Source organism: Lepidothrix coronata, unplaced genomic scaffold (assembly GCF_001604755.1).
Source record: "Lepidothrix coronata isolate B3197 unplaced genomic scaffold, Lepidothrix_coronata-1.0 Scaffold151, whole genome shotgun sequence".
NCBI lineage: Eukaryota > Metazoa > Chordata > Aves > Passeriformes > Pipridae > Lepidothrix > Lepidothrix coronata.
In genome coordinates, this window is record NW_016690331.1 from 1,508,807 (window position 1) to 1,535,746 (window position 26,940).

At 44.7% G+C, this 26,940-nt stretch overlaps 2 protein-coding genes across 3 annotated transcripts in view; one reads left to right on the top strand and one right to left on the bottom strand.

The window, feature by feature from the left end:
- The window catches only part of DLEC1 (deleted in lung and esophageal cancer 1), a 43,328-nt gene extending 19,574 nt beyond the window's left edge, over positions 1–23,754 (top strand). Inside the window, exons 23-39 of one of the 2 annotated variants that reach the window (XM_017828670.1) lie at positions 981–1,111; positions 1,461–1,646; positions 1,729–1,796; positions 2,936–3,087; positions 3,620–3,723; positions 4,436–4,506; positions 5,185–5,402; positions 6,392–6,526; positions 7,842–7,964; positions 8,962–9,056; positions 9,147–9,231; positions 9,753–9,953; positions 10,824–10,985; positions 11,905–12,058; positions 12,630–12,750; positions 14,368–14,509; positions 23,532–23,754. In XM_017828670.1, the coding sequence (XP_017684159.1) occupies positions 981–1,111; positions 1,461–1,646; positions 1,729–1,796; positions 2,936–3,087; positions 3,620–3,723; positions 4,436–4,506; positions 5,185–5,402; positions 6,392–6,526; positions 7,842–7,964; positions 8,962–9,056; positions 9,147–9,231; positions 9,753–9,953; positions 10,824–10,985; positions 11,905–12,058; positions 12,630–12,750; positions 14,368–14,482 (2,121 nt within the window). In that variant the 3' untranslated portion in view covers positions 14,483–14,509; positions 23,532–23,754. Of the gene's footprint in view, positions 1–980; positions 1,112–1,460; positions 1,647–1,728; positions 1,797–2,935; positions 3,088–3,619; positions 3,724–4,435; positions 4,507–5,184; positions 5,403–6,391; positions 6,527–7,841; positions 7,965–8,961; positions 9,057–9,146; positions 9,232–9,752; positions 9,954–10,823; positions 10,986–11,904; positions 12,059–12,629; positions 12,751–14,367; positions 14,510–15,355; positions 15,469–23,531 lie in introns of those variants that run through there. The other variant, XM_017828669.1, reaches the window with a different exon arrangement.
- ACAA1 (acetyl-CoA acyltransferase 1) lies at positions 14,058–26,594 on the bottom strand. The gene is made up of 12 exons (XM_017828671.1): positions 26,401–26,594; positions 25,496–25,589; positions 25,155–25,212; positions 24,263–24,342; positions 23,764–23,806; positions 22,185–22,283; positions 21,306–21,386; positions 19,091–19,281; positions 18,812–18,991; positions 18,055–18,110; positions 16,828–16,973; positions 14,058–16,580 (listed from the first exon to the last, which is right to left on the bottom strand). The coding sequence occupies exons 1-12, from the start codon at positions 26,590–26,592 to the stop codon at positions 16,505–16,507; spliced, it is 1,296 nt and encodes a 431-aa protein (XP_017684160.1). The 5' UTR covers positions 26,593–26,594; the 3' UTR covers positions 14,058–16,504.
- Between the last annotated feature and the right edge of the window lie 346 nt (positions 26,595–26,940).

The window sequence follows — 26,940 nt, forward strand, 5'->3', positions numbered from 1 at the left end:
GTACAAAACCACATGCTCTTTTTTTCTGCACAATATCTCCAAAATTGCTTTGCTTTAGAGGTACCATGGTTTGAAAGCGAGAATTAAAGTAGTGCACATGGTGTGTAATTTCTACACTACCTCTTTGTTTATTGGCTGTTCCTGTTTTCTTTCTTTCTTGAGTGCCTGTTCCATTGCTCTTAGTGCTTATCTGTTTTCCTGGAGCACACAGATCCTCGCTTTGCATTATCCCAGATGAAATGGAGCAGGCTGGCACATAGAGCTTGTATATATGGTTTTCTGAATGCAACTGGGCCTGTGACATTTTGATATTTGAAAACTTAGAAGAGGCTGATGGGACTTAGAGTCTGAAAGTAGGGAGTAGATTGCAGAGGTTACAAACTTCAGGAATTCAGCCACAGACTTTATAGGGGCATTCAAACAACTGAGTTAATGCAACTACATAAAGAAGCTTCCTATAGGTATGGTGTCTTAGTTCCCATTACAGTCACTGGAGACCTAAGTTTCATCTATTTGCTTAAAAGTAGGTATTCAGTACTATCAGAGACAGTATTTAAAAGACATGTAGATGTGACACTTGGGGATGTGGTTTAGTGGTGGCCTTGGCAGTGCTGGGTTCATGGCTGGACTCAGTGATCTTAGAGGTCTTTTCCAACCAAAATGATTCTATAATTCAACACTTGCAGTGTAGGAACTGTGTCAAAAATCACTAATGGAGGGGTTTTAGGCTTGCAGACTGATGCAGGTACAAAGCCAAGAAACAGCCATAAATTTTTACCTCAGTACTGCTTTCTAAGCAACACCAATGCTGGCAAAAAAATGCACCAAAAACAATTCAGTAAAACTTCTCACAATTCTATTGTTCTACTTTTAATCCAGGGAAGTTTATACATGTTTTTAAAATAAATTTCCTTATGAGGCTGCCTTTCCTCTGTGATATTTGCTTCATTCACAAGGAAACTTGATTCATTGCTTTTCAGGGTGAGCTGAAAGACCTTGCCCTTTCCTGTAGCATAGAAGACATGGCTGAACCCCTTTTTCTGAGCATTTCTGGAGAAGTGAAGGGACTACAGGTCTTCTACTCAGTACCTTGTGACAGTGGAGTTGCCAGGTATTTCTGACTGATTTTTATTTTATTTTTCTGACACGTGGCATGATTGCTGTGTTTTGGAACATGCTCATCTTTATATCTTTTTATGTAAGTAAAGGTGGCTTTAATTTGGTAGGTTGGCATGCTATATATGATAAAAATTTTACCCAAAATAAATCGTTATATGGATAGAATTGAAAAAATGAAAAACAGAAAATGCTGATGACAAAAATCATAGGCTGCATGGTCCTTTCACACTGGGTATCACAACCTCCTTGTGCATATTGCATGTTTTAAAATCTACTGAAATTGTCTATAGCATAAGAAAATAATACCCATCTTTAAATACCAATGTTATTTTTTCTGGCAGTGATGAAAGACAAATGTCACAAAGCCCGTGTGACCTTCTTTTGGACTTTGGGTCTGAAGTTGAATTCAGAGATGTAGTAAAGCGTCAGCTGATTCTTACCAATCCCACTGGAATCAGTGCTCCATTCACACTGGAAGTTGAGTATTTTACTGCCTCTTTACCAACTCCAGAACAAGGAACCTGCCTGTAAGTCTTGCTTTTCTGCATAATCACTCAGATACTAGTTCAGGTCTGGATTAAATCTGAAATCAGATTTATTGTTTTCAAGCTCCTCAAGATACCTGGTGAAAAGAAGAGGGCCTGTCACAAAACATGCAGCCAGAAAAGCACAGTCAGGTATGAGAATAACTGTTAATTCATTCTGTGGAGAGAAGGTAAAAGCCAACTGACTACCATATTCAGCACTAACAGTGCCAGTCAGGCACCTCATTCCATTGTTGGAGTATCTGCTAAAGTCTAAACTTAGTTCTTCAGTTCATTTTTGAGTTTGAAAGCCCACATTTTATAACCATTAGGTCAATCTCTGTCTTCCCTCTCTGCTTCTTTTTCTCTCTCCCCCTCCCTTTCTTTGTCATTCATCTTCTTTTTCTTGAAAACAACAGTCTGAAGCAAAGATGGTGATTCTGGTGATAGTTCACTCCCAGCACATGGTATGGATGACATGCAGAATGTTTGGCTGTTTCTCTCCTGCACAGTTTTCCAGTACCACTCTAGCAAGCTTTCCTCCCCCAAACCCTTTAACGTACCCTCTCCACTGTGGAAAGCTGCAGCACAGCCCATCTGTCATTTCTGATGTGTTGTACTGAAAAATGATAATATTTGGAGCCACAAGAGACTCAGGGAGGGGGGAGATGGGAGTCAAATGCTATGAAGTGTGGATGCGTCTTCTGTATCCAAAATAAAACTGGACATATTGGTACCTTGCCATAGTGTTTGGTATCTGTTACACAGACAGAGCTTTTCAGCTGTTGAATTAGTGTTTAAGATTAGGAAAATGCTGTTCTGACAGATTCCATGCAAGGCTTTAGGTGACTCAGAATGTGGAATGGCTTTGCTCTTTGTAATTCACTCTTTGTGTGGAAGAGCACACAAAGGTAAACAGGCAGCTGCTGATAGGACATTAACCAGTCAACACAAATCCCAGCCTATTTTTCTCAAATTGAAGGTGTGTTTTCATGTAACCAATTAGTGCCTTGCATATCCCAGAGAGTCTTGGATCAGGTTGTTGGAGGGGAGTCCTGCTATAAAATACTCTGGGCAAGAACAAACCTTCAAAAAAATAGAATAAGGCCCACTGCAGAAGGGAAAAGTGCTATAAATGTGAGTTGTGTAAATGACCCCAGGGTTTTTTTGAAGCTAGTGAGGTTAAGCTGATTAACACCAGCTAAAACCATGGTCCTGTATATTCTTTGAAACAGTGACTTTGTTCCATTTCCTCAAAATTCATCCAATGCTTCTTTGCTGTGCTTCTTCAGAGTTTGAAGCAGCAGTGCTGTCTCAGGGGAAGGGAGTAGCTTTCCATATACAACCTTCCACAGGAACTCTGAGAGCCTTCCAGCAGCTCAGCATAGAAATAGCAGCTTACAACAACATGTGGGGAGAGTACCAGGACAATCTTGTCTGTAAGGTAGGTGGAGTTTTGGTTTCAAGTGAAGTATTGCTATGGCAGACTTTACACCAATTATATTTCCCAGATTCCCTTCTGTTAGAATTACTTTTCCAGATTTTCAGGACTTCTGTAAAAATTCAGGGTCGATATTGTTATACCACTACCTGCAATGACGGGTAAGGAACAGTTGTTTGCTCTTACAGTTTAGTTTTGGGGTAACATATTTATCCCTTGGGGTGTTTTCATGTGCCTTTAAGATGACTGGAGCAGTTTTGATTTATAACATCTGTTTGGTAGTTGGCCAGTGCACTGCTCTGCTCTACCAGTACAATACATTGTGTTGTATGGAAAAGCAGCAGGAAAGCTGATAAATGCATGAGGTATTGCATTCTCCTGCTGAGAAGAGTTGTTGTTAGCATATGAATTAGATGCTGTCAAAAGAAATTAACCAAAATTTTTGAAAATCCAATCAGTTTTCAAAACATAATTTTGTAACACATAGAACCAAGGTTTTATCTTGATTCTAATACAAAAAATTATTCTTTAACAGGTGGGAGACTTACAACCTAAATTAATTCCTATGCAAATGACTGTGAAAGACTGTCCTATCTTCCTGCAGATGACAGGACCGCAAACAGAGTCACCCATTATCAGGTACAGTGCAAAATACTGTCAGAGGAATCAGAGAATTAAATACCATTGGACTACAGCCAACATACACACCTGTTCCATCTCGTTGTGATATAATGAGAAGGTCAGCAAAATGCTGTCAGAGTAGAGTATGTGCTTCTGGGACACCAATACATCTGTCTCTACCAGCATAATTAGAAAATACTCTCCATACAAGGCTGCTCAGGTTTGCCAGCAACCACTATCCTGGGCTTGCATTTGTAGAATTTCACCCAGTCCAGCCTCATCTGACTCTGTTGAGGTGGGAACTCATCGTTTCTCATCATTTCTTGTGATCAGTTCTCATCATCTGCAGCTCATTTCTCCCTGGCTCTTTACCTGGACCAGGAGAAATGCAGCCCCAAGGTAAAGAGGGGCAGGGGTAGGTTTAAGCCTTGTCATTGCAGTTGCAATGGCACCTCTAGGTGAGGGGTGAGGGTTGGTTTATGGAGACCATGGCACTGCACATGGTTAACCTGAAACACTTGAGACAACTTAAAAAAAAAAAAAAAGGAAAGAAAAGAGGCTGGTGAAATAAAACAATATTGTACTTCACAGTGTAGGCCATGCTTTATCTGAGAGCCACTCTTAACAGGCTGCCAGTGCAGCCAGGTTTGTTTCCACTTTTAAACAACTCTTTAGTGATTTCAGACTCTTTTGTTCTCTGCGTGTACTGACAACAAGGTTCCCCCCCCAGGTTTGGCACTCATGTCTCGGGAGGGTCTCCTGTCCTTCGGAGGGTGCGGCTCAACAACCCCACTCCCTTCGGTAGGAATGACTTTTGTACAGCAAACATCGACACTTTCATTGCATTCCTTATGAGAATAAATATAGAAGAACCCATTAACATGTTAATTAACAGGCCTACGTGTTGCCTAATCAAGATGTTTTTTGTAAAAATAGTAATAGTGTGTAAGAAAGTGACTCAGTGTGTTGTTATTATGGAACTGCATCCTATCCTGAGGTGGCTGGGTTTTCCCTCATTGAAATGGTGGGAACTCAGGGTTTGTCATCCTGTTTTTATAAATCTCTCACAACACTAACCCTGGTCAATCAGATGTGCTACCAGCTTCTTAGTGGCATCATCTGGCCCTTCTGTATTTAGTGTTAGCTTTGAGTGAAATTCTAAGCTTTTCAGAGCAAAGTCAATCACCATTTTTATTTTTTTTCTGAATGCCACCAAACACATTTGCTTAAACAAAATAACTCATAATTTATTTTAATGTTATTGCAAGTGTAGTTTAGGACCTAGAACGTGGCCAAGCTGTAGGAAGAGCTTCAATGATTTTAGTTTGCAGGAAACATGGTAAGCTTCAGATATGCTTTAATACAAATCTAGTTGCCAGATACAAATTTGTTACTTGATACTCTGGTTCTCTGGTACCAACAAAGCTGTGACTCCTCTCGCTGACCAGCAGTAGTTGTCCTTTCTCCTTTCCAATTCAGACATCCGCCTGGACTTGGAAGTTTACAACCAAGAGGAAGACGATGAAAAGCTGGTGGACCTGCTGATGCTCTTTGAAGACCCTTTTCCACCTCAGGACATGGATGGAAATGAGGCTGCATCAAGTGGTAGCACCTCGGAGTCAGAGATCGTGCTAAAGTTGGATCAAACTGCCATTCCCCGTGGAAGCATTTGTCCAGCTTCCCAAACCACGGATGAGGTCAGCTGTTAGGCTGTTTCTTACGCTGCTGCTGAGATACATGACGGGTTTTTTGGCATGGAGGGCTGAAAACAATAACAGGAGATATAACTTGTAACTAAGAGCTGGATTGTTAAAAGAAACGTCAGCTCCTCTCACAGTCGAAAACGCAATATGTGGGTAGGTGGCTGTGGAGATCAGCAATCTGTTTCCAGAATGAGCTGTAAGCAGTTAGCTCTCCATAAAATTGTTAGAGAAGCTGAAGAGATACTTTATAAAATACTGTCCTTGACAAACTAATGCCATTATTACGTAAAAGAATTACCGTAACAAAAGCTCCTTAATTTGGGTCTGTTTTTCTCATGGGTGCTTTATGGTGTCAACATGTGCTGTAGTCAGGAAGCAGAATCTAACCTCTACATTTCAAATTGCAGCTAATGATATGGAGGTATTTGTCCCAGTGCTAAAATTCGATTGGTTCTGTTACTCTGTTAGAATATGGTTACATCTATTACACGTGAAGTTTTATTATAATGTGGCAATTTACTGTCTTGAAGGGCTGGGAGTGACAGGGAAATGGTATCCCCAGAACATACATATTTCTCTGGTGACAGCTTTACAGAAAAAATACTAAAATCACATTTGCTCCATTTCAGCTCAGAAGGCATAATTGTTTTGAACACATCTCTAACCTTTCTTGTGCACTAAGGGAACATTATCGCCCTGGAGTGCTGGTTTGTATAATGGCCAGAGGTGTCATGGTTGGGTGCTCCTCTGCAGGACCCAAGCATGCACATTTTTGCAAGGAATCCAAGAGCAGTTTCGGGAGAGCTACTCCGTGCAAGAGAAAATTAATGTACAGGACACATGTCCAGCCTTTGTGCCAGAAACGAAGAAACTGGAACTGGCCATACTCACTGACCAGTGCAGCAGTTCCCCGTGCACATCACTCACATTCCTCTGCCGCAGTGTAACAGTTTTAACCATTCCCCACCCATGTGTCCCTGCAGCCTCCAGGCTCTGACAGCAAAGAGAAGGAAATCAGCAGTCAGGAGCCTACAACAGAGAAAATTGTCTCTGTCCTTCTGCGACCTCATGAAGGGGTTCCTGCAGACAGCCCCTACTCCATTACTCCAGGACAGATAGTAAGCTTTTACATTTTCTTTGTGCTTAGATTTAGCATATTTTCTGCAGAACTGTGGAGACAGAGAATGAGGAGGTAGCTTTGAGTTTGGTTTGAGGTAGACTCTACTGAACAGTAAATCAGGAGGCTGGAAGGCTTTGGGGTCTTCAAGATGATTATGAGAACAGTTTTCAAAGTCAACAGGAAGTGTCTTACCTACATTGGAGCAGTGAACTGATGACTGGAGTTAAGTGTTCAGTTGTACTGGACTTTCCAGAGTTGGTCTTCTCACTTGGATTGCCTTGGTGAAATGTGGGATCCATCCAGCCTGAAGCTTTGGAAACATGTTATTTAACCAGGGTAGACTTGCTAAGGAGATGTGGCAGAGCTGGAGATCAGGCTGCTGGGAAAGGGGTGCTCCAAAGACAACTCTTTTGGATAAACTGTTGTAACCTACATTGCTTCAGAAATAATTGGAAAAATTGGTGCAAATACAGGCCACAGTGTCACAATCCCTTGGGAATATCATAGAGCAAAAACAGCACTGGAAAGACCTTACTGTGAGTGACAGGGTTGCCCAAAACATCAGTGTGTCAATTTTAATTTTAAATATTAGTAATTTTCTTTGCCAAAGGGTTTCAGTTACAAGCTAGAATGAGCTAAAGATTACATGAAAGAAATAATGACAGAAATGGCATCTCAGAGAAATGAATCTGCAGTCAGCTCTGGGGTGATAGAGGCTGAGACAGGTCAGACAAACAAGTGCCTCCCTGTGGAGGCACCTCCTAGATATAGCCAGCAGCAATATCGGGATTTAACCAAAACCTGCACAGTGCATCTAAAGAAAGAAGAATCTAGTCAACCTGTAAGTCTCAGAAAATCCACTGCAGCTGGCTAGTGCATTTGATTACATTCCCTGCTGTCCTGTAAAATTAAAAAATATTCAAGACTAAACTGAACTGTAAAATACTCTTAGTTCACACTTGTAACTCTACCAAAAGTGTTTCTCGTATTGTAAGTTGTGAGAGACTCACCTGAGGTAGCCATGGAGTAAAAGTGGGCAGAAATGGGTATTTTTAAAAACAAACAGTTATGTACATATGTTTGTGTACTTAGAGAGTTGGTGTGTGACTGTGCTTAAACTGTTGATGCTAAAGAGTGCTTACACTGACATTTGCAGCTGAAATAATTGCCAGTTTTGCTGTCACATGTTGGCATCCCCCATGCCCGGGGGATTTCGTGCTGCTTGTGCAACTCAGTTTTGGCAGCTGAGTGCTGAGGGTGCTTGTGCAATCCCAGGCAGTTTCCTGCACTAAACGCTTCTCTCCCGGCCGTAGGTGGTTCCAGGAGGTGGCAGCAGCGACGTTCACATCTCCTTCACCCCGCTCGTCCTCCCAGAGGCGGCGACTGAGGTACGGTGTGAGGGGCTGCTGCTGGGCTTCATGAGCCTGGACGACAAGGTAAACCGACTGTCACAGCAAGGCTAAAGGTGACTGGGAAATAATTGTTTCCCTTCCTGTAATTTATGTACAGGCTGCTGTGTACCTGGCCAGTCTGTATAAACAGTCCTGTTCCTGCTACCCTGTACATCCTTCCTTAGCCAGGGTTGTTCTTCTGTTGCATTTGTCTTTTAGCTTGGAAGCATTCTGGGGTGGGAATGTCACCATCTTCTTGTGTTGTCTGGGGCAGCGGACCCCAGACAAAAGCTCAGGATTTGAAATGCTATCACAACATCAGGTTTTATTGATAACAATAGTTAACAATGGGAATGAGGCTCAGGACTGCTGAGTCCTGTTCCTGGCTCTGCATCCACCTTCCTTTGTGAATTTGGACAGCATATCTCTCCTCTGGGAAACTTCCTCTTCAACAACTACAAGTGCAGCTCACAGGCTGATGTGAGGTTTGAGCAGTGTTTTATGAATGGCTCAGCAATTCTCTGATAGGAATTGTTGCAAAGGTACAAGGTGAAATGAATGAATAATAATACAATATTTAATAAAAACAACTCTAATATTCCTGATTCCTGAGGGAAGAAATGTAGAGTCACAGAATTCTAGAATGGTTTGGAAGGGACCTTAAAGGCCATTTAGTTCTAAACCCCCTGCCATGGGCAGGGACACCTTCCTTTAGACCAGGTTGGTCCACACCCCATCCAGCCTGGCCTTGAACACTTCCAGGGATATGAGACATTGACAGCTTCTCTGGGCAACCTGTGCTTGTGCCTCACTGCCCTCAGAGTGAAGAACATCCTAACATCTGATCTAAACCTACCCTGCATCTGTACTACTCACAGCCCTTCAGAGTTCACCTAATGCTTGGCTCTTGCTGTTCCATCATGTCTTACAAACAAGCCAAAATAGGATTCTGCTTGGCAAACAGCCTCTTGGGCTAAAAGTAGCATTTCAAGTTTTAGTGCTATCATTTTATACATAACTTCTGTTTTCATTTTGTTGCCAGCTTGCAAGGAGAGTGCCTAACAAGGTGCATCGTGGACAGGGTTATGAAGCTCCAACGTTACGAGTGGACTTGGAAGGTTTCCTGAGGCATCCTCTGTGAGTACCATCATGCTGATGCCTGGTACCCACAGGGGATGGGTCAGCCTGGAGACAGGGCTCTGACCAGCTCTGGTTCTTTACCCTCAGGTTAAAAATAGAGATGGGTCATGACAGAGGAATGGTGTTTTATTCAGTGGCAAGTGATCTCCTTCCTGCTAAGCCTCTGTTAGGAGTAAGTATTTCCCACTCTGATGCATTCGGCTGGTTTGTACTGCTGTGAGAATTCAGAGCTGTGTGCACATGGCTTTGAAAATGCATCTTTATCACCAGCAGCCTCATTTTCTATATTGCACATAACGAGATAGGGAAGAAAAAAAAGTACTACCAGTACTTATTAGCCAGGAATAAGCAAAGCTGAGTTCAGACAATGCCTATTTTATACAACTTTCTCTTTTTTTCATAGAGGAGTTTGTAAGTAGAAGAGTAAGTTCTGATTTTCAGGACATGAAGGTCCAATAGCAGAATGAGTCACTCCAGTTTCTTTGGCCCTTGACATTCAAAGGCTTTTAGACTTTATTACAATATTTTTATTTTGGTTTTTCACTCAAGAAATGTTGAAAAACACAAGTAAAAAAATACTGGGTTGCTTTTGGGGTGAAGTCCTTCAGATCCCCGCTGGTGCTCAGTGCCCAGACCAGCGCAAACCTCTCCAGGGAGTTAAAACTGACCAGTTCTGAATCATTTCTCCCCCAGGTTTTGACAGATTCGGTGATGACTCAGAGTTTGAAACTCATCAATTGCACCAAGGTTCCTCTGTACTTCAGGCTCCTTCTGTCTATGCCCTTCAGCGTGTCCAGCGCAGATCCCAAAAAGGGCACCAAAACATCCCACAGCAAGAAGGAGGAAGGAGAACACCAACTGCAACATGTACTTTATCCACAGCAAAACATGCTGGTAGGCTCAAAAATAATAATCCTCTGCCAGAATAGAGAGTTTAGTAATTGGTGTGTTAGTGTGGCCCAGATGAACCACAGAAAAACACAACCAGCATAGAAATCTCCCTACTTCAGGGGGAATAGTTGTAATATTAGCAAATGCTAATTACTGCCATTTTGCCTGCTGTATTGCAAGTAAAGATTATTTTTCTGAAGTGGTACTGATGTACTTTACCCATAAACTCTGACCTGTTGCAAACTCCTGCAGAAACCCCTTTGGTTTTTGCAGCTCACCTAAATCAACAGCCATATATATGCTGGACATATTAAAAGATTTCCAAACTCCCTCATTTCCTTAAATTAGATGCAGGTAGTGTAAGGAGAGGAAAATTTGATTAGTTTTGGGTGTAGAAATTACCTTAAAGGAAACAAAGTCCTGGAGTAGAGAGTTAGGTAAGGTGCAAATAATGAGTAACAGTTGCATTTTTGAAGTGTGCTTCTCATATTGCTGTTTTCATTCTGACACACATCTCAGTTCTCCGTGTGTGGGAAGAAAGAGAATTTATATGTCTAAGACACCTTTGGGAATATGGTATTTGTAACCTCAGGAATTCAGAACCTTTAGCTTCCTAGAGACTGTTTCTCCCCCGTGGTTCAGAGATCAGCTGTTCACCTTTACACTCTGTCTCCGTGTACTGGATTCATAGGAAATAGCTGTGTTTTTTTGCTAATTATAATGCTTTGTTCCAGTGGGAATTTGGCTGCTGGCATGACACCTTCGGGTTCCAGTGGGAAAATGTGTGCCTGGGCCTTTGTGTAATGTTTACTTTGGATTTCCTGCACACAGTGTATTCTTATGTGGTAATCATCTGGATTTCTTTTACCATAGGTGAAAGTGTCATTCCACATAACTCTGGAGTTACTTAGGTATCAACACTTGCCAGATACCCAGCTGCTTCCTGGATCCCAAGTGCTCCAGCTGGAGAACGGAGAGAGAAAGCTGAAGTTTAATCAAAATCTGGTCATTGAGCACAGTAACCACACTGCCCAGGTGAGATCAGAACCTGGGCCCTGGGAAAGGGCTGTTCCAGCAGCATCTCTGACTTGAATTAGGATTTATTCAGCCTTGAACTACAGGCACCTCTGGAGTAAATGGTGTAATCCGGGTAAAGTGAAAGGCCATGGGGTTGCTGTGACTCTCAGGTGGACAGAGAGTTTGGGGTCCCACCCTGGTGCTGGTACCCCAGTCCCCTGCACAGGGTGATGGCCTGGATGACACTGCTCAAAGGGCCACACGCCCAGTCACAGTGTGACTCTGAGACAGGGTCAGGGCTGTCCCAGGGACCAAGCCAGTGCCTGAGTCACCAGGCACTGCCTCCTGCAGCACCCAAGAGCTTCTGGAAAGGCTCCTGAGTCCATCAAACCCCCGCAGTGTGGTCACAGCCCACATGCACTTAAAGACTGATCATCTATAACCCCCACCAAGCCTTCAGCAGGCCCAGGACACTGCAGGCACTTCTATTTTCTTTTCATACCAGGGGTTTCTGAGGACTGACCTGTGCAAGAACAAGCACCATATCTAAGATACAGTCAATTGAATAATAATCTTGAGCAATCTGCACAAACTGAGTGACTCACAGTGGGCCACATACAGTCCTGAGGGACAGCGAGATGCTGTAATGTCTGCAGCTCCACAGAAAATCCTAAAAACAAATGAGAATGTTCACTCCATGTTACTTCATTAAGACTACAGTGTCTGGTTTGAAAACCTGTCCCAAAACAGTAACACAAGGAACAACTTAATTCACTCAAGGCTGCAGGATGGGAATTAACCATTTTGAAAGAACATAGAACAATGACTCTTGATTCAGTGCTTGGGGTTAAGAATGATCCAGCTGGAGCAGGTATTATTAAGGCTCTACAAAAATGCGGTGGATTTTATTCTCCTTTCCCTTCCTTCTGTTTTGCAGCTGGTCCCAGTGACTGCTTATCTCAGTGTTCCAGTCCTGGAGCTCTCTTGTGACACAGTTGATTTCCAGACCTACTTTGTTGCACAGACCAAGACAGAACATGTCTTCTTGTACAACAGGAGCGGCTGTAGAAGCTACTGGACTGCCTTGCTGGGTATTCTAGTTTTGCAATTGATTTCCTTGTTATATAGTTTCATATTCAGTGTTTTTATTAAGGCTGCATGCACTCAGTATAGAGGCAATATGTGATGATGTTGGGTGCAAACATATGTGGTCTGCTTCTTACGAGGGCTTTTCCTCTCCCTTTTCTGACATCAGTGTCACTACTGATTTCCACAGTTGCTGCTCATTTAACCAAAAGATTGACTCTTAGCCCTCACAACTCGTGGATATGCTCTGCTCATTTATAAATCAATCCTGAGGGGCAACAAGGAGCAGCAGCTCCTCATGAGCTCAGTTTGAGCATGTCTGCTGCTGTTAACAACAGATGGGCTCCAGAGGAAAGAAGATCAGGGCTTTATTATTTTAACATGGAGGCCACTGATCACAGCCCTGGATTAGAGGATGAAAACAGAGGCTGAGCACGTGCACAGAAACCCTCTGACAGTATGAGACATGATTTATTAGTTACTCATCTAAGAGGTGCATTGCTATGAGTGTTACATGCTGTATATACTTAAAGGGTCTTGTACGGCTTTGTTTGATATTTGGCCCTTGCACTGCAGAAGAACAGGAAAGGCCCAACACCCTGGAAGTATTTTCAGTCTTCCCGACTAATGGCATTTTGGAGGCACGTGAGGGGGATGCACCTACCAGAGAGATTTTGCAGATCAGCTTTACTGCAAGGTACAGTTAACAGAACTGAAGTCTTGCTGTTGACAGAGAGTTGGCGTTGTTCATACTGGAGGGGCTACATGAGAGCTGGAAAGGTACTTTGGACAAAGGCATGGAGTGATGGGACAAGGGGGAATGGATTCAAACTGACAGAGGGCAGGTTTAGATTAGCTATTAGGAAGAAACTCTTCCCTGTGAGGGTGGTGAGGCCCTGGCACAGGTTGCCAGAGAAGTTGTAGATGCCCCACCTCTGGAAGTGTTCAAGGCCAAGTTGGTGGGGATTGGTGTAACATGGGATAGTGGAAGGTGTCCCTGCCCATCGCAGCAGGGTTGGACCGAGATGAACTTTGAGGTCCCTCCCAAACCAAACCATTTTATAAATCTTGGCTGACTTTAATTTCTATGCTCTAATTAGGGAGATTTAACTCCTGTAAGAAAATTCAGCTTTCGTTACAAATTATCTTTTTGGAAGTTATCACATGGTGGCACGAAGTTTAAGACAAGTCTATCCTAGTGATTTCAAAGAGGTCTGAAAACTGCTGACAGGGAAGTTTCAGGAAGCAAACTGTAGGTGACTTGAGTTATTGTCATAACTTCCATCTCCCTGGAACATGATCCAGTGATTTCCATCACTGGAGCTACTGCTCTGTCAATGGAATGAAGCCTTGAGCAGCTGCTCTAAGCTGTCCCTGCTCAGAGCAGCATGGTGGACCAGAGGCCTCCCCAGGCTCCTGACTGCCTAGATTTTTCTGGAATGCTTCTGAATATGCCTGAAGCACTTCATTTTGTCTGACAAATACACTAATCAGCATGTCTGGAAATGCCTGGAAGTTCCAGAAAGCAAAGATGTCACTGTGTAGCAGCCAGCTCATCTGTGCAGCTCCAGATGAAGAATTCCCAACACAGCAGAGCACAGGACCAACATGGCATTAGGAAATAATTATATGCAAGGTGTGAGGTGATTTTAATAATTCACCTCCCCAAATCAGTGGTTTTCCTGCAGGGGAATTGTTTTATGAGAAGGAAGAAACAACAGCTGTCTGGCAGAACAGGCGTTTGCCTCAGGCCTTTTCAGAACCGTCACTTGGACGCAGAGAAGTCCTTCAGAGGAACAGTGTCAGGAATGTTGAGTGGCATTAGCCTTTGGCAAATTATGCTGTGAGACTTAGCACAAAACTACACTTGCTGTAACCTTTTTGATGTTCATTTACAATCTAGACTCTACTGATTGCCCCATGTCTTAGGGGAGTGACAGAAACTTTTCTGCTTCAAACTTTGCCTGTCACAGGGAGGAGTTTTCACATCAAGGCAAGTGCAGGTGTTTGCTCTCAGCAGAGCTTTGTTTCATTTATTTAAATACAATTTTACAAGTAGGAAGATACTTTTCTTACAAACATGAGGTTAATAATCAAATGTCTTCAGGCACAGACTCAACCATTCTTTTCCAACACCCTGTATGTACTTGTGGGGCACGGCCCTGGGAAGTAGGACTGTCATCTGGACTTGACACTAATGTTAAGGACCTGTGATTGTGACTTGGAGCATTCTTAGGACACCATTCTCCCCTTTTTCCCCCACACAGAACTGCACGTTGCTGTAGCTGAACTGTCTTTTTGCTGTGTGCTTTAGGAGCAACATCGACTATGAAGCTCTTGTGACCATTGCTGGAGTGCTGGGAGAGAAGCCTTGCAAGCTGCACATCAGAGGACGAGGAATGCACAAGAGGAATGATGACGACCTTTAAACAAGGCAGTGTGGAACAAATGTCAAGGTAACAGGCTGAATGCAGCTGAGCCTGTATTTTCACCTACTTTTGTTCTTTTAATAGGGACTGGAATTTTAGCAGAATGAAAATTTAAGTTAGGAAGAAAAAAATTCTCATGGTACCTTAACCAGTCATAAATTCATCCTCTGCTGTTGCTTTTATTGCTGTGATAAGCTTAGCATTAGCCACAGAACAAGGTTTTAAGTTGCAAAGCAGCTGTATAAGTCTGGTCAAAGCCCTTTGCATGGCCCAGCACTCCTCAAATTACAGCTAAAGACTGTTCCTACCTTAAAGTAGCTTTTGCTTTGCCTCGTTTATTTGTTTGACATTAAAATGGACATTGACACGTAATAAAAGCAAGAATTGGTGAATAGGCCAGCATTCCCCAGGTTCTTTTCTCGATGCCTTACATGAAAGGGAGAAGAGCCAGCTTTCCCTGGACTCCTTGGAAAATTACCAACCTGCCTGTTTCATCATGCTTGGGTCTTGAGAACATCCCCTACAGCAACAGAGGGAGGAACCCTTATTCCTCTTCATTCTTTCCCCCCACATGGTTCCCATTTACTCACTTCTTTTTAAATGTTTTTAGTATTATTTTAGCTAAAGGTCACTGAAATTCCCACTTCTGAGCCTGTTAAAGTTTTCCACTCCCCTCACATAAAAGGTTTTTGTCAAAGGCAGTGTGTGTGGGAAGGGGTAGGGATCCACACAGGAGAAGAACAGAAAATGCATGACAACTCATACAGAGCAACTCAGGTTATACACAGGAACCTCAGTGTGAAAAGACCCTTGAGGATGCTAACGCCTCTTTAACCCCTCTAAATAATTCCATCTTTTGGCTCTAAAATACAGCCTGATTGCTGAGTGAGAGAGGCTACAGCATGGGAATGTGAGATATCAAACAGCTCTAACTCATCATGACCTTCAACTAACAACCATCATAAAAAGGAAACAAAGGTATTGCAAGAACCCAATTGTATTATTAAGTGCAAAAACAAGAGTCAGGACAAAGAACTTCTGTTTGTTACAAACTTAAACATTTCTAACACATCAAAGTCAATGAGTACATTTCTTTTTCAAGCCATTAACTCTGAGCTTCAGTGATCTTCCTGTTCAGATCAGAGAGAACAGATAAGGGATGACAGAAGACACAAGATCTAACACACATTTGTGAAGGACTGAGCTGTCACTGATGTTCATGTGGTGCTTGCAGTAAGTGTAATGCTGAACTTTGCTTTATGTTAGGTAAGTAAATAAGATTAAGCACAAGCTTATCCATAGAGTCATGCAAACAGATAATTAAACATGTGTTGTAAAAGATGGAATGGCCACTTCCAAAGTCCTGGCTTCTAGCAATCCAACAGAACCTTTCTATTCAGGCACTTCCTTGGATATTACATTCCAGTCCTTCCACTTTCCCCCACTGGAGGCTTCAGAGCATCTCCAACAGCAGCAAGCTACAGCACATCCTCCACTGCAGGGACAATGTCAGACACACACAACTTATGACTTGCATCTGACAGACACAGTTGTAAAGGAAATCTGAAGTCTTTGCTTCAAAACAAGCTGTTTTCAACTTCTTGAAAAATGGTTAAATCTTAAAAGAAAAAAAAAAAACGCACCTGGAAAAGCCTTTTCATCTGCACTGATGTTTTCATTTTGAGTGACCCTTTTAGACAATTTGCCATACAAAAATACTGTCCTGTGAACTACTTCTCTTTGATAATATTCACAGAATAAAGAGATCGATTAATTTAAAAATATTAATTCATAATCAGCAGACCAGGGCCTGTAGTTGAACTTCAGCTGAGCTAATTTCTCGTGTCTGGAAGCCACGTCCCCACCTGCTTAGCAGAGCTGTTCCATTAATTCTACTTCACAATTTCTGCCTAAAATTTGTAAGTCTAGTAATGAATCTCACTTGATTTCACAGTGCAAATCATTTGCTATCACTAGGGAAGGCAGAGAATGAGCTGTTGTGTTGTTCTCTCAGTACTGGAGTTACTTCCCTGGGTACTCGAACACAGCTGCAGCGCCCATGCCAGTTCCAATGCACATGGACACAACTCCATAGGCTCTGAAACAACAGATGGAATTAGGAAAAAGCTCAGGTTTACATCATCTGGGAGAAAAATACAAATAAAAAATACAATAAATATGAGCTGCCCACTGCTCTCCTTTGCCAACAAGAGAAACACGGGGAATTCAGATTCCAAGCCACCCAAGGGATAGAAAAAGGTGACCCCAAAACTGTGGTGACTCCTGAGCCTGTGTTAGTTACACACACATAGGTGTTTAGGCCAGCACTGATCCTCAGCACTCACCTCTTCCCTCTGCGCTTCAGCTCGTTGAGCAAAGTGACGACCTGGCGAGCACCAGTACAGCCCAGGGGGTGCCCCAGTGCTATGGCTCCTCCCAGGGGGTTCACCTTCTCCATGGGAATGCCCAGCTTTTCAACACAGTACACAGCCTGGAAAGACACAGGGAATGGTTTCATGTTGATGCTCTCATCTTCGTTAGTTCTCAGCTCTTCTCCTCCAACTCGGAGGCCTGACTCCAGCTAGACCACCTTTCCCAGGGGAAAGGAGTGGAACTGGTTACAAGAGAAGTGAGCTAAAACTATCCACTTCATCTCAAACTGAGCCCATGCACATGCTGACAGACATGTCACAGATTTGTAGAGAATCACAGAATCAGACGGGTTGGAAAAGACCTTCGAGATCATCGAGTCCAACCCTTGATCCAACACTGCCATGGTTATGAGACCATGGCACTGATGCCACATCCAGTCTCATCTTAAAAACCTCCAGGGATGGTGAATCCACCCTCCCTGGGCAGCCCATTCCAATGTCTGATCACTCTCCCTGTAAAAACTTTCTTCCTAATATCCAACCTAAACCTCCCCTGGCAGAGCTTATGATTGTGCCCTCTTGTCCTACTGCTGGTACCTGGGAGAAGAGACCAACCCCCACCTGGCTACAACCTCCTGTCAGGGAGTTGTAGAGAGTGAGGAGGTCTCCCCTGAGCCTCCTCTTCTTCAGGCTGAACAACCTCAGCTCTCTCAGCCTCTCCTCACAGCACTTGTGCTCCAGTCCCTTCACCAGCCTCATTGCTCTTCTATGGACTTGCCCCAGCCCCTCAATGTCCTTTCTGAACTGAGGGGCCCAGAGCTGGACACAGCACTTGTGGTGTGCCCTCACCAGTGCTGAGTACAGGGGAAGAATCACTTCCCTGGTCCTGCTGCCACACTGTTCCTGATAGACACAGTAGTGAAGTTTCCTGCCTCCAAACACCACCTGACAACAAATTACAGCCCTGGTGAAACAGATTTTGCAAGGGTGCAATAGCAAAGATCCCATTCTCATTCAGTGGACTTTTTTCCTAATATTAAGCTGCATAAGCTTGTTTTTATCTGAAGGAAAAGGAAAATAGTTTGCACATGTTAATAACATTCAGCTAAAGATGTAATATGTGGAACAAGTTCAAATCTTAACCTGAAAATACACTCAGTTGCCAAGCAATGCAGCAACTCAAACAGGATGATCACTCACCTGGCTTGCAAAGGCTTCATTAATTTCATATATATCAATGTCATTTAGAGTCAGACCTATGGGCCAGAAAAGTAAGGAGTTAAAAAGAGATGGTTTTGCCTCATATCAAAGAGAATAATTCACTCACAGCACCTGTTCATGAATTCCAGTTCTTATCCACTAATGACAAAAGAAAGACCTTGGCTCCACGTGGGGTATTTACACTTGTACATGTGTTTACATGCAGCAGTGTCTAAAGACTGCAGAACATCACAGTTCATAGCACTGTGCCAATGAGTCTGCCAAGTTTCCTTAGATTAAGTGTGATTTCTCTGCAGGGGGATTAAGGATTGAAGGGTGTTTTGAAAGTGAAAGATAAAGCTACAGGTGGGCATGTGACCATAGCCATGGCAGGCAGGCACAACAGTAATCATCAGCTATAGAAGCTGATTAACCTAATGAGTTTCCTAAGGACACTGGAATGATGCCAAAGCCATAAAGTAAAAAAACCCTCAAAAACCAAACACAAACCCCACACCCCCCAATGCTGGTCATGTTAAGAAGTGAACACACTGCGAGTGATTTAGTGTTAACTGTTGTGGAAACTGAACAGTGTTGCAACAGTCAGAGGCAGGACCTCTTTTAAGGTGTGGAATTTAATTTCACTGCTCCTGTGGCCAACAGCTGCTCATGCTTGAATAATGTAATCTTAAATCTCCGCCCAGGGAGTCTGATTTCCCCTTTGCCAAACACTGTGTGAATGACAGGGGGTTCTTACCTGCCTTTTCCACAGCAACAGGGATGGCATAAGCCGGCCCAATGCCCATCACATCAGGTGGGACCCCCACCACAGCAAAGGACCGGAGCACCCCCAGGACTGGGAGTCCCAGCTGAGCTGCCTTCGAGCGTTTTGCCAGGAGAACAGCAGCTGCTCCATCGCTGACCTGGCTGGCATTACCTGTTGGAAAAGACCTGTTAACACCTTTTTTGCCTAAGCATGTTCTAGAACAAGGCAGGTAAACCACAGGAACACCACAGATTTAACAACTGAGCTGACCTGCTGTAGTGCTTCCGTCCTCTTTGAAGGCAGGTCTCAGCTTGGCCAAGCCTTCCAGGGTCGTGGAGGGCCTAATCCCTTCATCTTGGTTCACTGTGATTGTTTTTTGGTTGCCCTCATTATCTACAACAGTGGTCTTCACTGGAACAATCTCAGTTTTAAACAGTCCCATCTGCTGAGCTTTTGCTGCTCTGGTAAAGAAGAGTGTGAAATGTTAAAATATTTTGGAGGAGAACTGAAATGAAGGAAAACAGTTAGAGAGTGAACTAAGGTGAGACTTGGTACATCCTTGCTGAGTGGCCATGAAAACAACAGGCAAATTCTTCTTTCCATTCATGGGAAGACAAACTCTTCACCTATACATCAACATTATGGGCACTGTCCCCAGACCTGGGTCACAGGATCACAGATTTCTGAGCAAGATCCCTGTTCTGTTCCCATCAACACCTCTGTGACTGACTGACCACCACCAGCTCCCAACATGAAGCTGTACTCGTCCAGAGGTACAGTCACATCACAGGTGTATGAAAAGAAATGAATCCTGATGTTCAAACATCAATTCTTACTTTTTAGAGTTTAAACAGAGCACATGGGCTAAGCCTCCACATAATGCCAATGACTTCTGACAAGTTAAGGAATGGCTGAAGTTACCCTTGTTCCTGGTTTTGTCCTACTAAAGACAAGTTAAGCTTTAGACCACAGACTTTAATTTTCTATCATTTAACTGTAGCCTTTTAACCCAAAACAAGGCAATGAGCATTGAATAGTTCAGCATGACTTTGTAGAATGGAATCACTTATTCCAGCCCACGGGCAGAGACACCTTCCACTATCCCAGGTTGCTCCAAGCCCCCTCCACCCCGGCCTTGAACACTTCCAGGGATGGGGCATCCACAGCTGCTCTGGGCAAGACCTTTAGCAGTAAGGGTGCATTGAGGACTGAACCTGGTCCCTGAGACATCAGAATCAGCAGTAGGGAACAGCTGCCATAACCAGATGGATATAAGTAGGCAGAATACAATTAACTAAACTAGAATTATCTCAGGTCACAGAGATTTTATCTTTCCTATCAACAAGGTATTTTAAAAGCCTCCAAAGTGGAGCTGATTTACAGGATTTACCTTTCAGAGGTAAATCCTTTAAAGGGAATACGAATTGGAGACCAAAAGCTTGTTTTACCCCCTCATCACTTTACACTTTTACTAATAAAATATTCAGTGCTCCCAGGTAAGTGAGTTAGAGCAAAGTGCTGAAGGACAGTTCAGTAACTCCACAGACATCCTGAGACCAAGGCCAGAAAGTCGCCCCCTGCCTCACGTGAGCATGAGGATCACATTCACATACCCTTTTGGTTATCAGTCCCACGTCAGTGAGAAAGGCTGGCATGCCAAGTTCCCTGAGCAGCAGGGCCAGAATTTAAAGGTTAACTGCCCTGTGCAGTGGCTTCCTGTGTTAGATAAATAATTGGACCGGGGCAATGCCTAAACAAAGCTCTGGGAGTGAATTTAACTCTTTGATGGCAGCAGCTTTACCACATCACCTGCCACTGCTCTGCCAGTACAGCCCCACGGATCCCAGGGTCAGTTGACTTTGGCAGTGATTTAATCCAAGAGGAAGGTTATCAGAGGTAGGATTGGACTCAGAGCCAAACACCTGCAGCAAGGACAAGCCACTCTTCTCACAAGCTCAGCAGTTCCCTACAAACAGCTGCGCTCAACTATTCCCTCTTGGGAAAGGTTCCTTCTGCTGCTGCTCCCACGTTCAGGTTCCAGTGATCCGGAGCCAAAGCCACTGTGAAAATACCGCACCACTGACTCGTTCCAGAAACCTCACCGAGGTTGTATCATAGAAACATGGAATGGTTTGGATCGGAAGGAACCTTAGAAATCATCCAGTTCCAACCCCTCAGCCATAGGCAACTGCTGAAAAACACAGGGGCACTCACTGCCCAGGGTTCACGTGCCTGGTAATACTTGTACAGGGTCAGTCCACACCATCCCCAGGACAGCTCTGGGTTCAGTTTTCCTCATCACACACAACCCTGGACATGCACTGATCTTGGGTCAGACAATCTCAAGCTTCCTTAGTCACTATTAAGGATTGGAAGGCAACAAGAAGGCTGCACTTGATCTGTCTTGGGAAATAGCGTTTTGTTTTCTAGCTGTATTTATCCCTTAACTAAAAGGTTAAAAAAATCCAACAAAAATGGCATTTACTTTTGCTGGGAAGCCAAGGCAAAGGCATCTTGCTTCTTCCGGGAAACCCCAAACTTCTCCGCCACATTTTCTGAGGTTATTCTGGGGAAAACAACATCACAGAGTTAATACAAGGACACATCTAATGGAGGTGCAGTTGGCTTCTACTGAGACAACACAAGGTACAAGGACTGGCTTTAGTGTCAAAGCCAACTGCTGCCTTCTCAACCAAGAACTGCTGGCAGAAACAAATCCTGAATCAAATCTAGGACCAAAACAAGGTTCAAATCCATTCTTCTTGCTCATCAAGCCATTGAGCTTAAGACAAGGAAATCTTTCCTCAGAGTTGCAGATCTTCATAGAATGGCCTGGGTTGGAAGGGACCTTAAAGATCATTTAGTTCCAACCCCCTTGCCATGGGCAGGGACACCTTCCACGAGACCAGGTTGCTCAGAGCCCTGTCCAACCTGGCCTTGAACACTTCCAGGGATGGGGCAGCCACAGCTTCTCTGGGCAACCTGTTCCAGTGCCTCAGAATAAAAAATTTTTTTCTAGTATGTAATCTCATCTTGCTCTCTTTTCAGGTAGAAGCTAATACCCTTTATCCTATCACTCTATTCTCCTGTAAACAGTCCCTCTCCATCTTCCTTGGATGCTCCCTTCAGGCACTGGAAGGCCACAATCAGGTCACCCTGAGGCCTTCTCTTCCCCAGGCTGAACAATCCCAATTCTCTCAGCCTTTCTTCCCCCATTTCACATCATTAATTTTCCACCACTGCCAAGGAGGATGCTGATAAACACAGCTCCAAGCTCCCTGAATTCAGATGGATTTGAAACTAAGCCACTGAGGAGACAGAGCATCTAGGAAACCCTTAAACTGTGGGAAGGGGAAACACTTACCCCATAGGAATAAGGCAGTCTCGAGCTTTGCTGTTGTCCATCATGCTGGAACTGATATCACCAGGATTATTTGCACTTCTGAGGGACATTGTTTCCACACTAAACACAGGAAAAATTTGAATTGCTTCATTAAGACTGATCAAAACTCAGTATCCTGACAACAGGCTTTCCTATTATCCCACAGAAACACAGACTGCTAATTAAGAACTGGCTGAGGCAGAAGCTCTTTAATCATCAATATACGAATTATCATGAAATGAAAACAGATTGCAAGGTTCAATTGGTCCTTGTTTCACTAGAACAGGATACCAATGTCAGCAGTTAATTTCTCGTGTTTCCACAGCTAGGAAGGAATTGCTAATGATTCTGGCACTTTTATCCTCAAACATAATGAGAAACCCAAGGTTCAAGGGCTGGATTTTCCAGTGAGATTGTCAACAGCCATAAACATGCCACTTAAGAGCTTAAGAACAGGTTGGCAGTAGAATAAGAGAAGTATTAAGCAAACCATGACAAAGAGCTTTCAGTGAGTTTCATCATTTATATTTTGCAATACAAAGAATTTAAGATACGGATCCCAGAGGCTGCAATCTTTGACCTACAAATGAATTAACACACTAAAGTACTCAAATTTGCTGCAGAAATACACTGCCATCACTTAAGACTGGTGAGCTTTTGCAAAGTCAATCCAGATTATGAAGCCTACAATGGGAAAAGGGTTTGAATTATACTCTGCACCACACAAATACACTCATCAAGAATAAATAACACATACACTCTTCCTGGAAAATGAAAAACAAGCAGAAAATAAGGTCTTCCCCCCAAGCAGCTTACAGTAAGTGCTATGAGCAATTTAAACCAGCTCTAAGGACACTGCATTACTTGACTTCAGCTGCAATTTCTTGAAACAGTTGTTTCAAAGTGAAGCTGTGAAAAGCATCATGTGTTCAAGCACAGGCACTGCCCATGAACACCGGGTACTCTGCCCACAGCAGAGGAGCACACGTGTCCTGCTGAGCTCTTTATTTTGCAGCAACCTAAGAAGGGAAGAGTGTTCTCAACCTCTATCTTGCTCAATGTGTATGTGCAGGTGCAGGTGCTGAGAACTTGTAAATATAAACCTTTTCCTAAGGACTGATGGATAACTGTGTGCAGTAATAATTCAAAAAAGACTTAAAATCACCAAGGTAAAGAAAAAGAGAAACTCAGTATTTTACCCTCAGGATTACTGAACACTTTTTCATTTGTTCTTCTAAAGTGAATGTGTATGTGGTCACTAGTATTTCTCCAAAACCAACCTAACATTTACATAATCCTCTAAAAAATAAACACTTCTTATGATTTTAGGACTGAAGCAGAGAACAGCCTTTTCATCCACCACAGAACAGCTCCTGTAAATCTGCAGAGCACTTATTAGCACAGGTAGGACATTAATTTCTTTTCCAAGACAGCTGCTGGTCTTCCAAGATGATAGTTAGTTGGAGATTAGTTAAAAAGCTAATTTTGGGCAGGCTATTGCAGAGGGACAGAGTGTTATCTTCGGGAAGCCTAAGCAAGTACCGTGAAAAGACTTCCTTACCCACAGGCCAAGCCAATGTCATATGATCCATTTCGGATGCCACCTGTAACAGCAGTGCACAAACATTCTTACTGTCATCAGGAGCAAAAGCATTTCCATCCCAGCTCTGGTTTCCAAACCCCTGAGGCATCTGGCAAAGCCAAATGGGCATTCCCTCGTCCTCCTGCCTGCCAGAGCAAGAGCCAGGCCAAGGAGCTGATGGGGCTGAGGACTGACCATGACCTGACATGGGGCCAGAGAGGACTGGAGGGACCCTTCTGGAAGCTGCCTGATATGGAGGTGATGGTAGAACTTATACCCAGAAAACCAAGTTACTTCTCTAGGGATAAACTTGGCCAGTCAAGGTTATAAAAGTATTCAACTAACACCACACTGAAAATTCTCAGCTGTGCAAGACATTGTCACTGTTCTCACTGCTCAGAGAGACTGGAGGACAGGAGGAATGAGCACTTGGGGCGGGGCAGGCATGGACTCTGATCCCAGTGCCCACAACACCTACCAGCTATATTGATAATGGCCTGTAGACCTGAGGAGCACTGCCGGTTCACACTGGAGCACGGAACTGTCTCTGGAATACCACTGGAAAACAAGACAGCATTGGCAAAGACTCAGCGATGAAAACCACCAACAACCCAAAGTTCTAAAGGGAGCATTAAACCACCTGATTAAACTTTAACCCTCAAGTTTCCAAACCGACCCCTTTATACATTTGTTGACCTATTTGGTCCTGCACCAAGGGAAAGCAAAGTTCAAAGATAACTTCCACACTTGATTGGCAAGTGGCTCTGAGTGCTGTTTCCCCATGAGTCTGTCTTCAGAAGGTCCTCTCTGAGCAGAACTCTCTCCTGGGCCTAGATCTCAAGCTCTGATCTGGGCCAGAAACCCTGAAAAGTTTTGCAATATTCCTAATTATTGGTGGGCTGTTCCAGCACCTGTCCAAAGTCATGGTAATGCACTGACTGACAGAAGCAAACAACAGCAATAGACAGTGACTGAAATATTTGGAATCTGGGATCCAGCTCAGTATTAGCCATTGACCACCAACAATGGACAATGACAGAAAGATCTGAGCCCACTCCATGGCTTTGGGACCAGGCACAGCAGAGAAGCACAGCCTCCCAGTCTGGAGAAGCACCAGGTGCAGCTGGGAGCCCACAAAACAAGATCTCCCATTCAGAGGCAGCACAAACAGATTAAACAGCCTCACCTCTGCCTCCCCGTCCCTTTGCCATCAGTGTTCTCCAAACACTCGACCAAAGTCTAGTTTCTAGGCAAAAGGTGGACTGGTGTAATTCCTGGGAGTGCATGAGCCCCACCACAACCTCCAATCCCTGCTCTGCAGCCAAGGCCTGGGGAGCAGAGGGAGAACCTCAGCCTGGTTGGGAGTTTACCTCAGAAACTGTGCAACTCTTGCAATCAAGGCACCAGCTCCAGGCTGCAGCACGTTCCCTGAGTGCAAAGATACAATTCCAGTCAATGGGTTACATTCCCCTTGCAGGCATCAAAGGGATGTTCCCATCACCCCAGCTCAGCACCACTCAGCACCCAGATCCCCCTACCACGGACAGGACAGGCGTGAAATAGGAACACTGCCTTCCTAAACCCAACGCTGCACACTAACCCCTCCCAACCCCATGAGTATCCCACAGGACACCAGGAGCAGCATGTCCCACAGAGCCACCAGGAGCAGCATATCCCACAGAGCCACCTGGACCAGGAGGTTCTCACTCACCCACACAGATGTCTCCCAGGGCCTCAGGACGGAGGTTGACATCCTGGAGGACAGCTGTCATCACGGCAGCCAGCAGCTCGTCGGGTGTCGTGTCCTGAGAGCACAGGGGATCAGTGCCACCAGTGAACACCAGTCACAGCCCTGCCACCAGTTCACACAGACCACTCCAGAGGGCTGATGTGTGGGCTAAAGCAGCTTTGCTCCACTTCTCAGCTCACACTGGTGGTTGTTTTCCTGCTGCAACAGAGTTACTCTGTCTTCACCCCAAGTGTCTTTCAAGCAATTGAACACACACACTGCTTTCTCACCTGACCTCCGTTTTTATAGGAACACACTGTACTGGGCCTTCAAAATCAAACAAGTACAGTGAGTTATGTGACAAGATTCAGCAAACTGAGCCCCTTGACTAATTTTGTGAAAGAATTTATTTTGTGGCCCCTCAACTGGTGAGAAGCACCCAGCATGACGAGCGAGACCCGTTCTGAAGGATGACAACGCGCATCCTTCAGGGCCATCCTGGCACTACGTTCTCGCTGAGGGCTCTGTGGCCGCGGGTTCCAGAAGGGTGGCAGGTCCGAGGAGGTGAAGGCCACGCTGCTTTTCCAAGGGGATGCTCCACGTGCCAGGGGGGGTGACAGCGGAGACTGTGGCTGGTCCCAGGAGACCCCTCGGGACACTGCCCCGCTCTTCTGGGGGACGCCACCGGCCCTGCCACACCTGGACCACCCACCCCGAGCATTAAAACCATCGCAAAACGTTCTTTTTTTTTTACACTTTTTCAGAGTAGAGCAGCTCCTGGGCGGCAGCTGGGCGTCCAGCACCCAGGTATGCGAGGGAGGGGATCCCAGCACCTGTGAGGGGCAGGCGGGGGGGGTGGTAGGCGGGCAGGACCCTCCCATCCGTACCTTGAAGCCGCCGCGCTTGGCGCGGCCGATGGCGGTCCTGCGGCCGTGCACCACCACCACGTCGTCGGGGCTGGCGGCCCGCGGGGGGCCCCCGGCACAGGGCACAGCCCTCGGGGCGGCCGCGGGGCCCGGGGAGGCCCCCGAGAGGTGCCCCAGCACCAGCTGCGCCCGCCGCGCCGCCGCTGCCGCCATCTTGTCACTGACGGCGGGCATTTGCATGGCACCGCCCCCTCATTTACGTGCAGGCTCCCGGGATGGTCACGGCCCTCTTCGTTTACATGGCACCGCCCCCTCATTTACATACAGCAATCTATATTTGTTATTTTTCTCCTAATTTGCATGGCACCACCCCCTTATTTACATACCGGAGCAGTGATGCTCACAGTCCCACCTCATTTGCATGGCTCCGCCCCCGGTGTAACCCACGCTCCGCCCCCGAACGGCCAAGCCGAGCCCAGCGAACCCACAAGGCCGAGCTTAAATAGGTGTTGGGGTAAATAGGGAAATTTGAAGTAAAGGAATCGGGTTGATAAAGAAAAA

Bases quoted from the DNA above. Each gene is read 5' to 3' on its own strand.
- ACAA1 (XM_017828671.1), bottom strand. From the start codon at position 26,592: ATGGCGGCAGCGGCGGCGCGGCGGGCGCAGCTGGTGCTGGGGCACCTC. The intron at 22,284-23,763 runs GTAAGGAAGTCT...TCCTGTGTTTAG, and splicing joins GACATTGGCTTGGCCTGTGG to TGTGGAAACAATGTCCCTCA. The intron at 18,992-19,090 runs GTCAGCTCAGTT...CTTTTCCAACAG, and splicing joins GGACGGAAGCACTACAGCAG to GTAATGCCAGCCAGGTCAGC.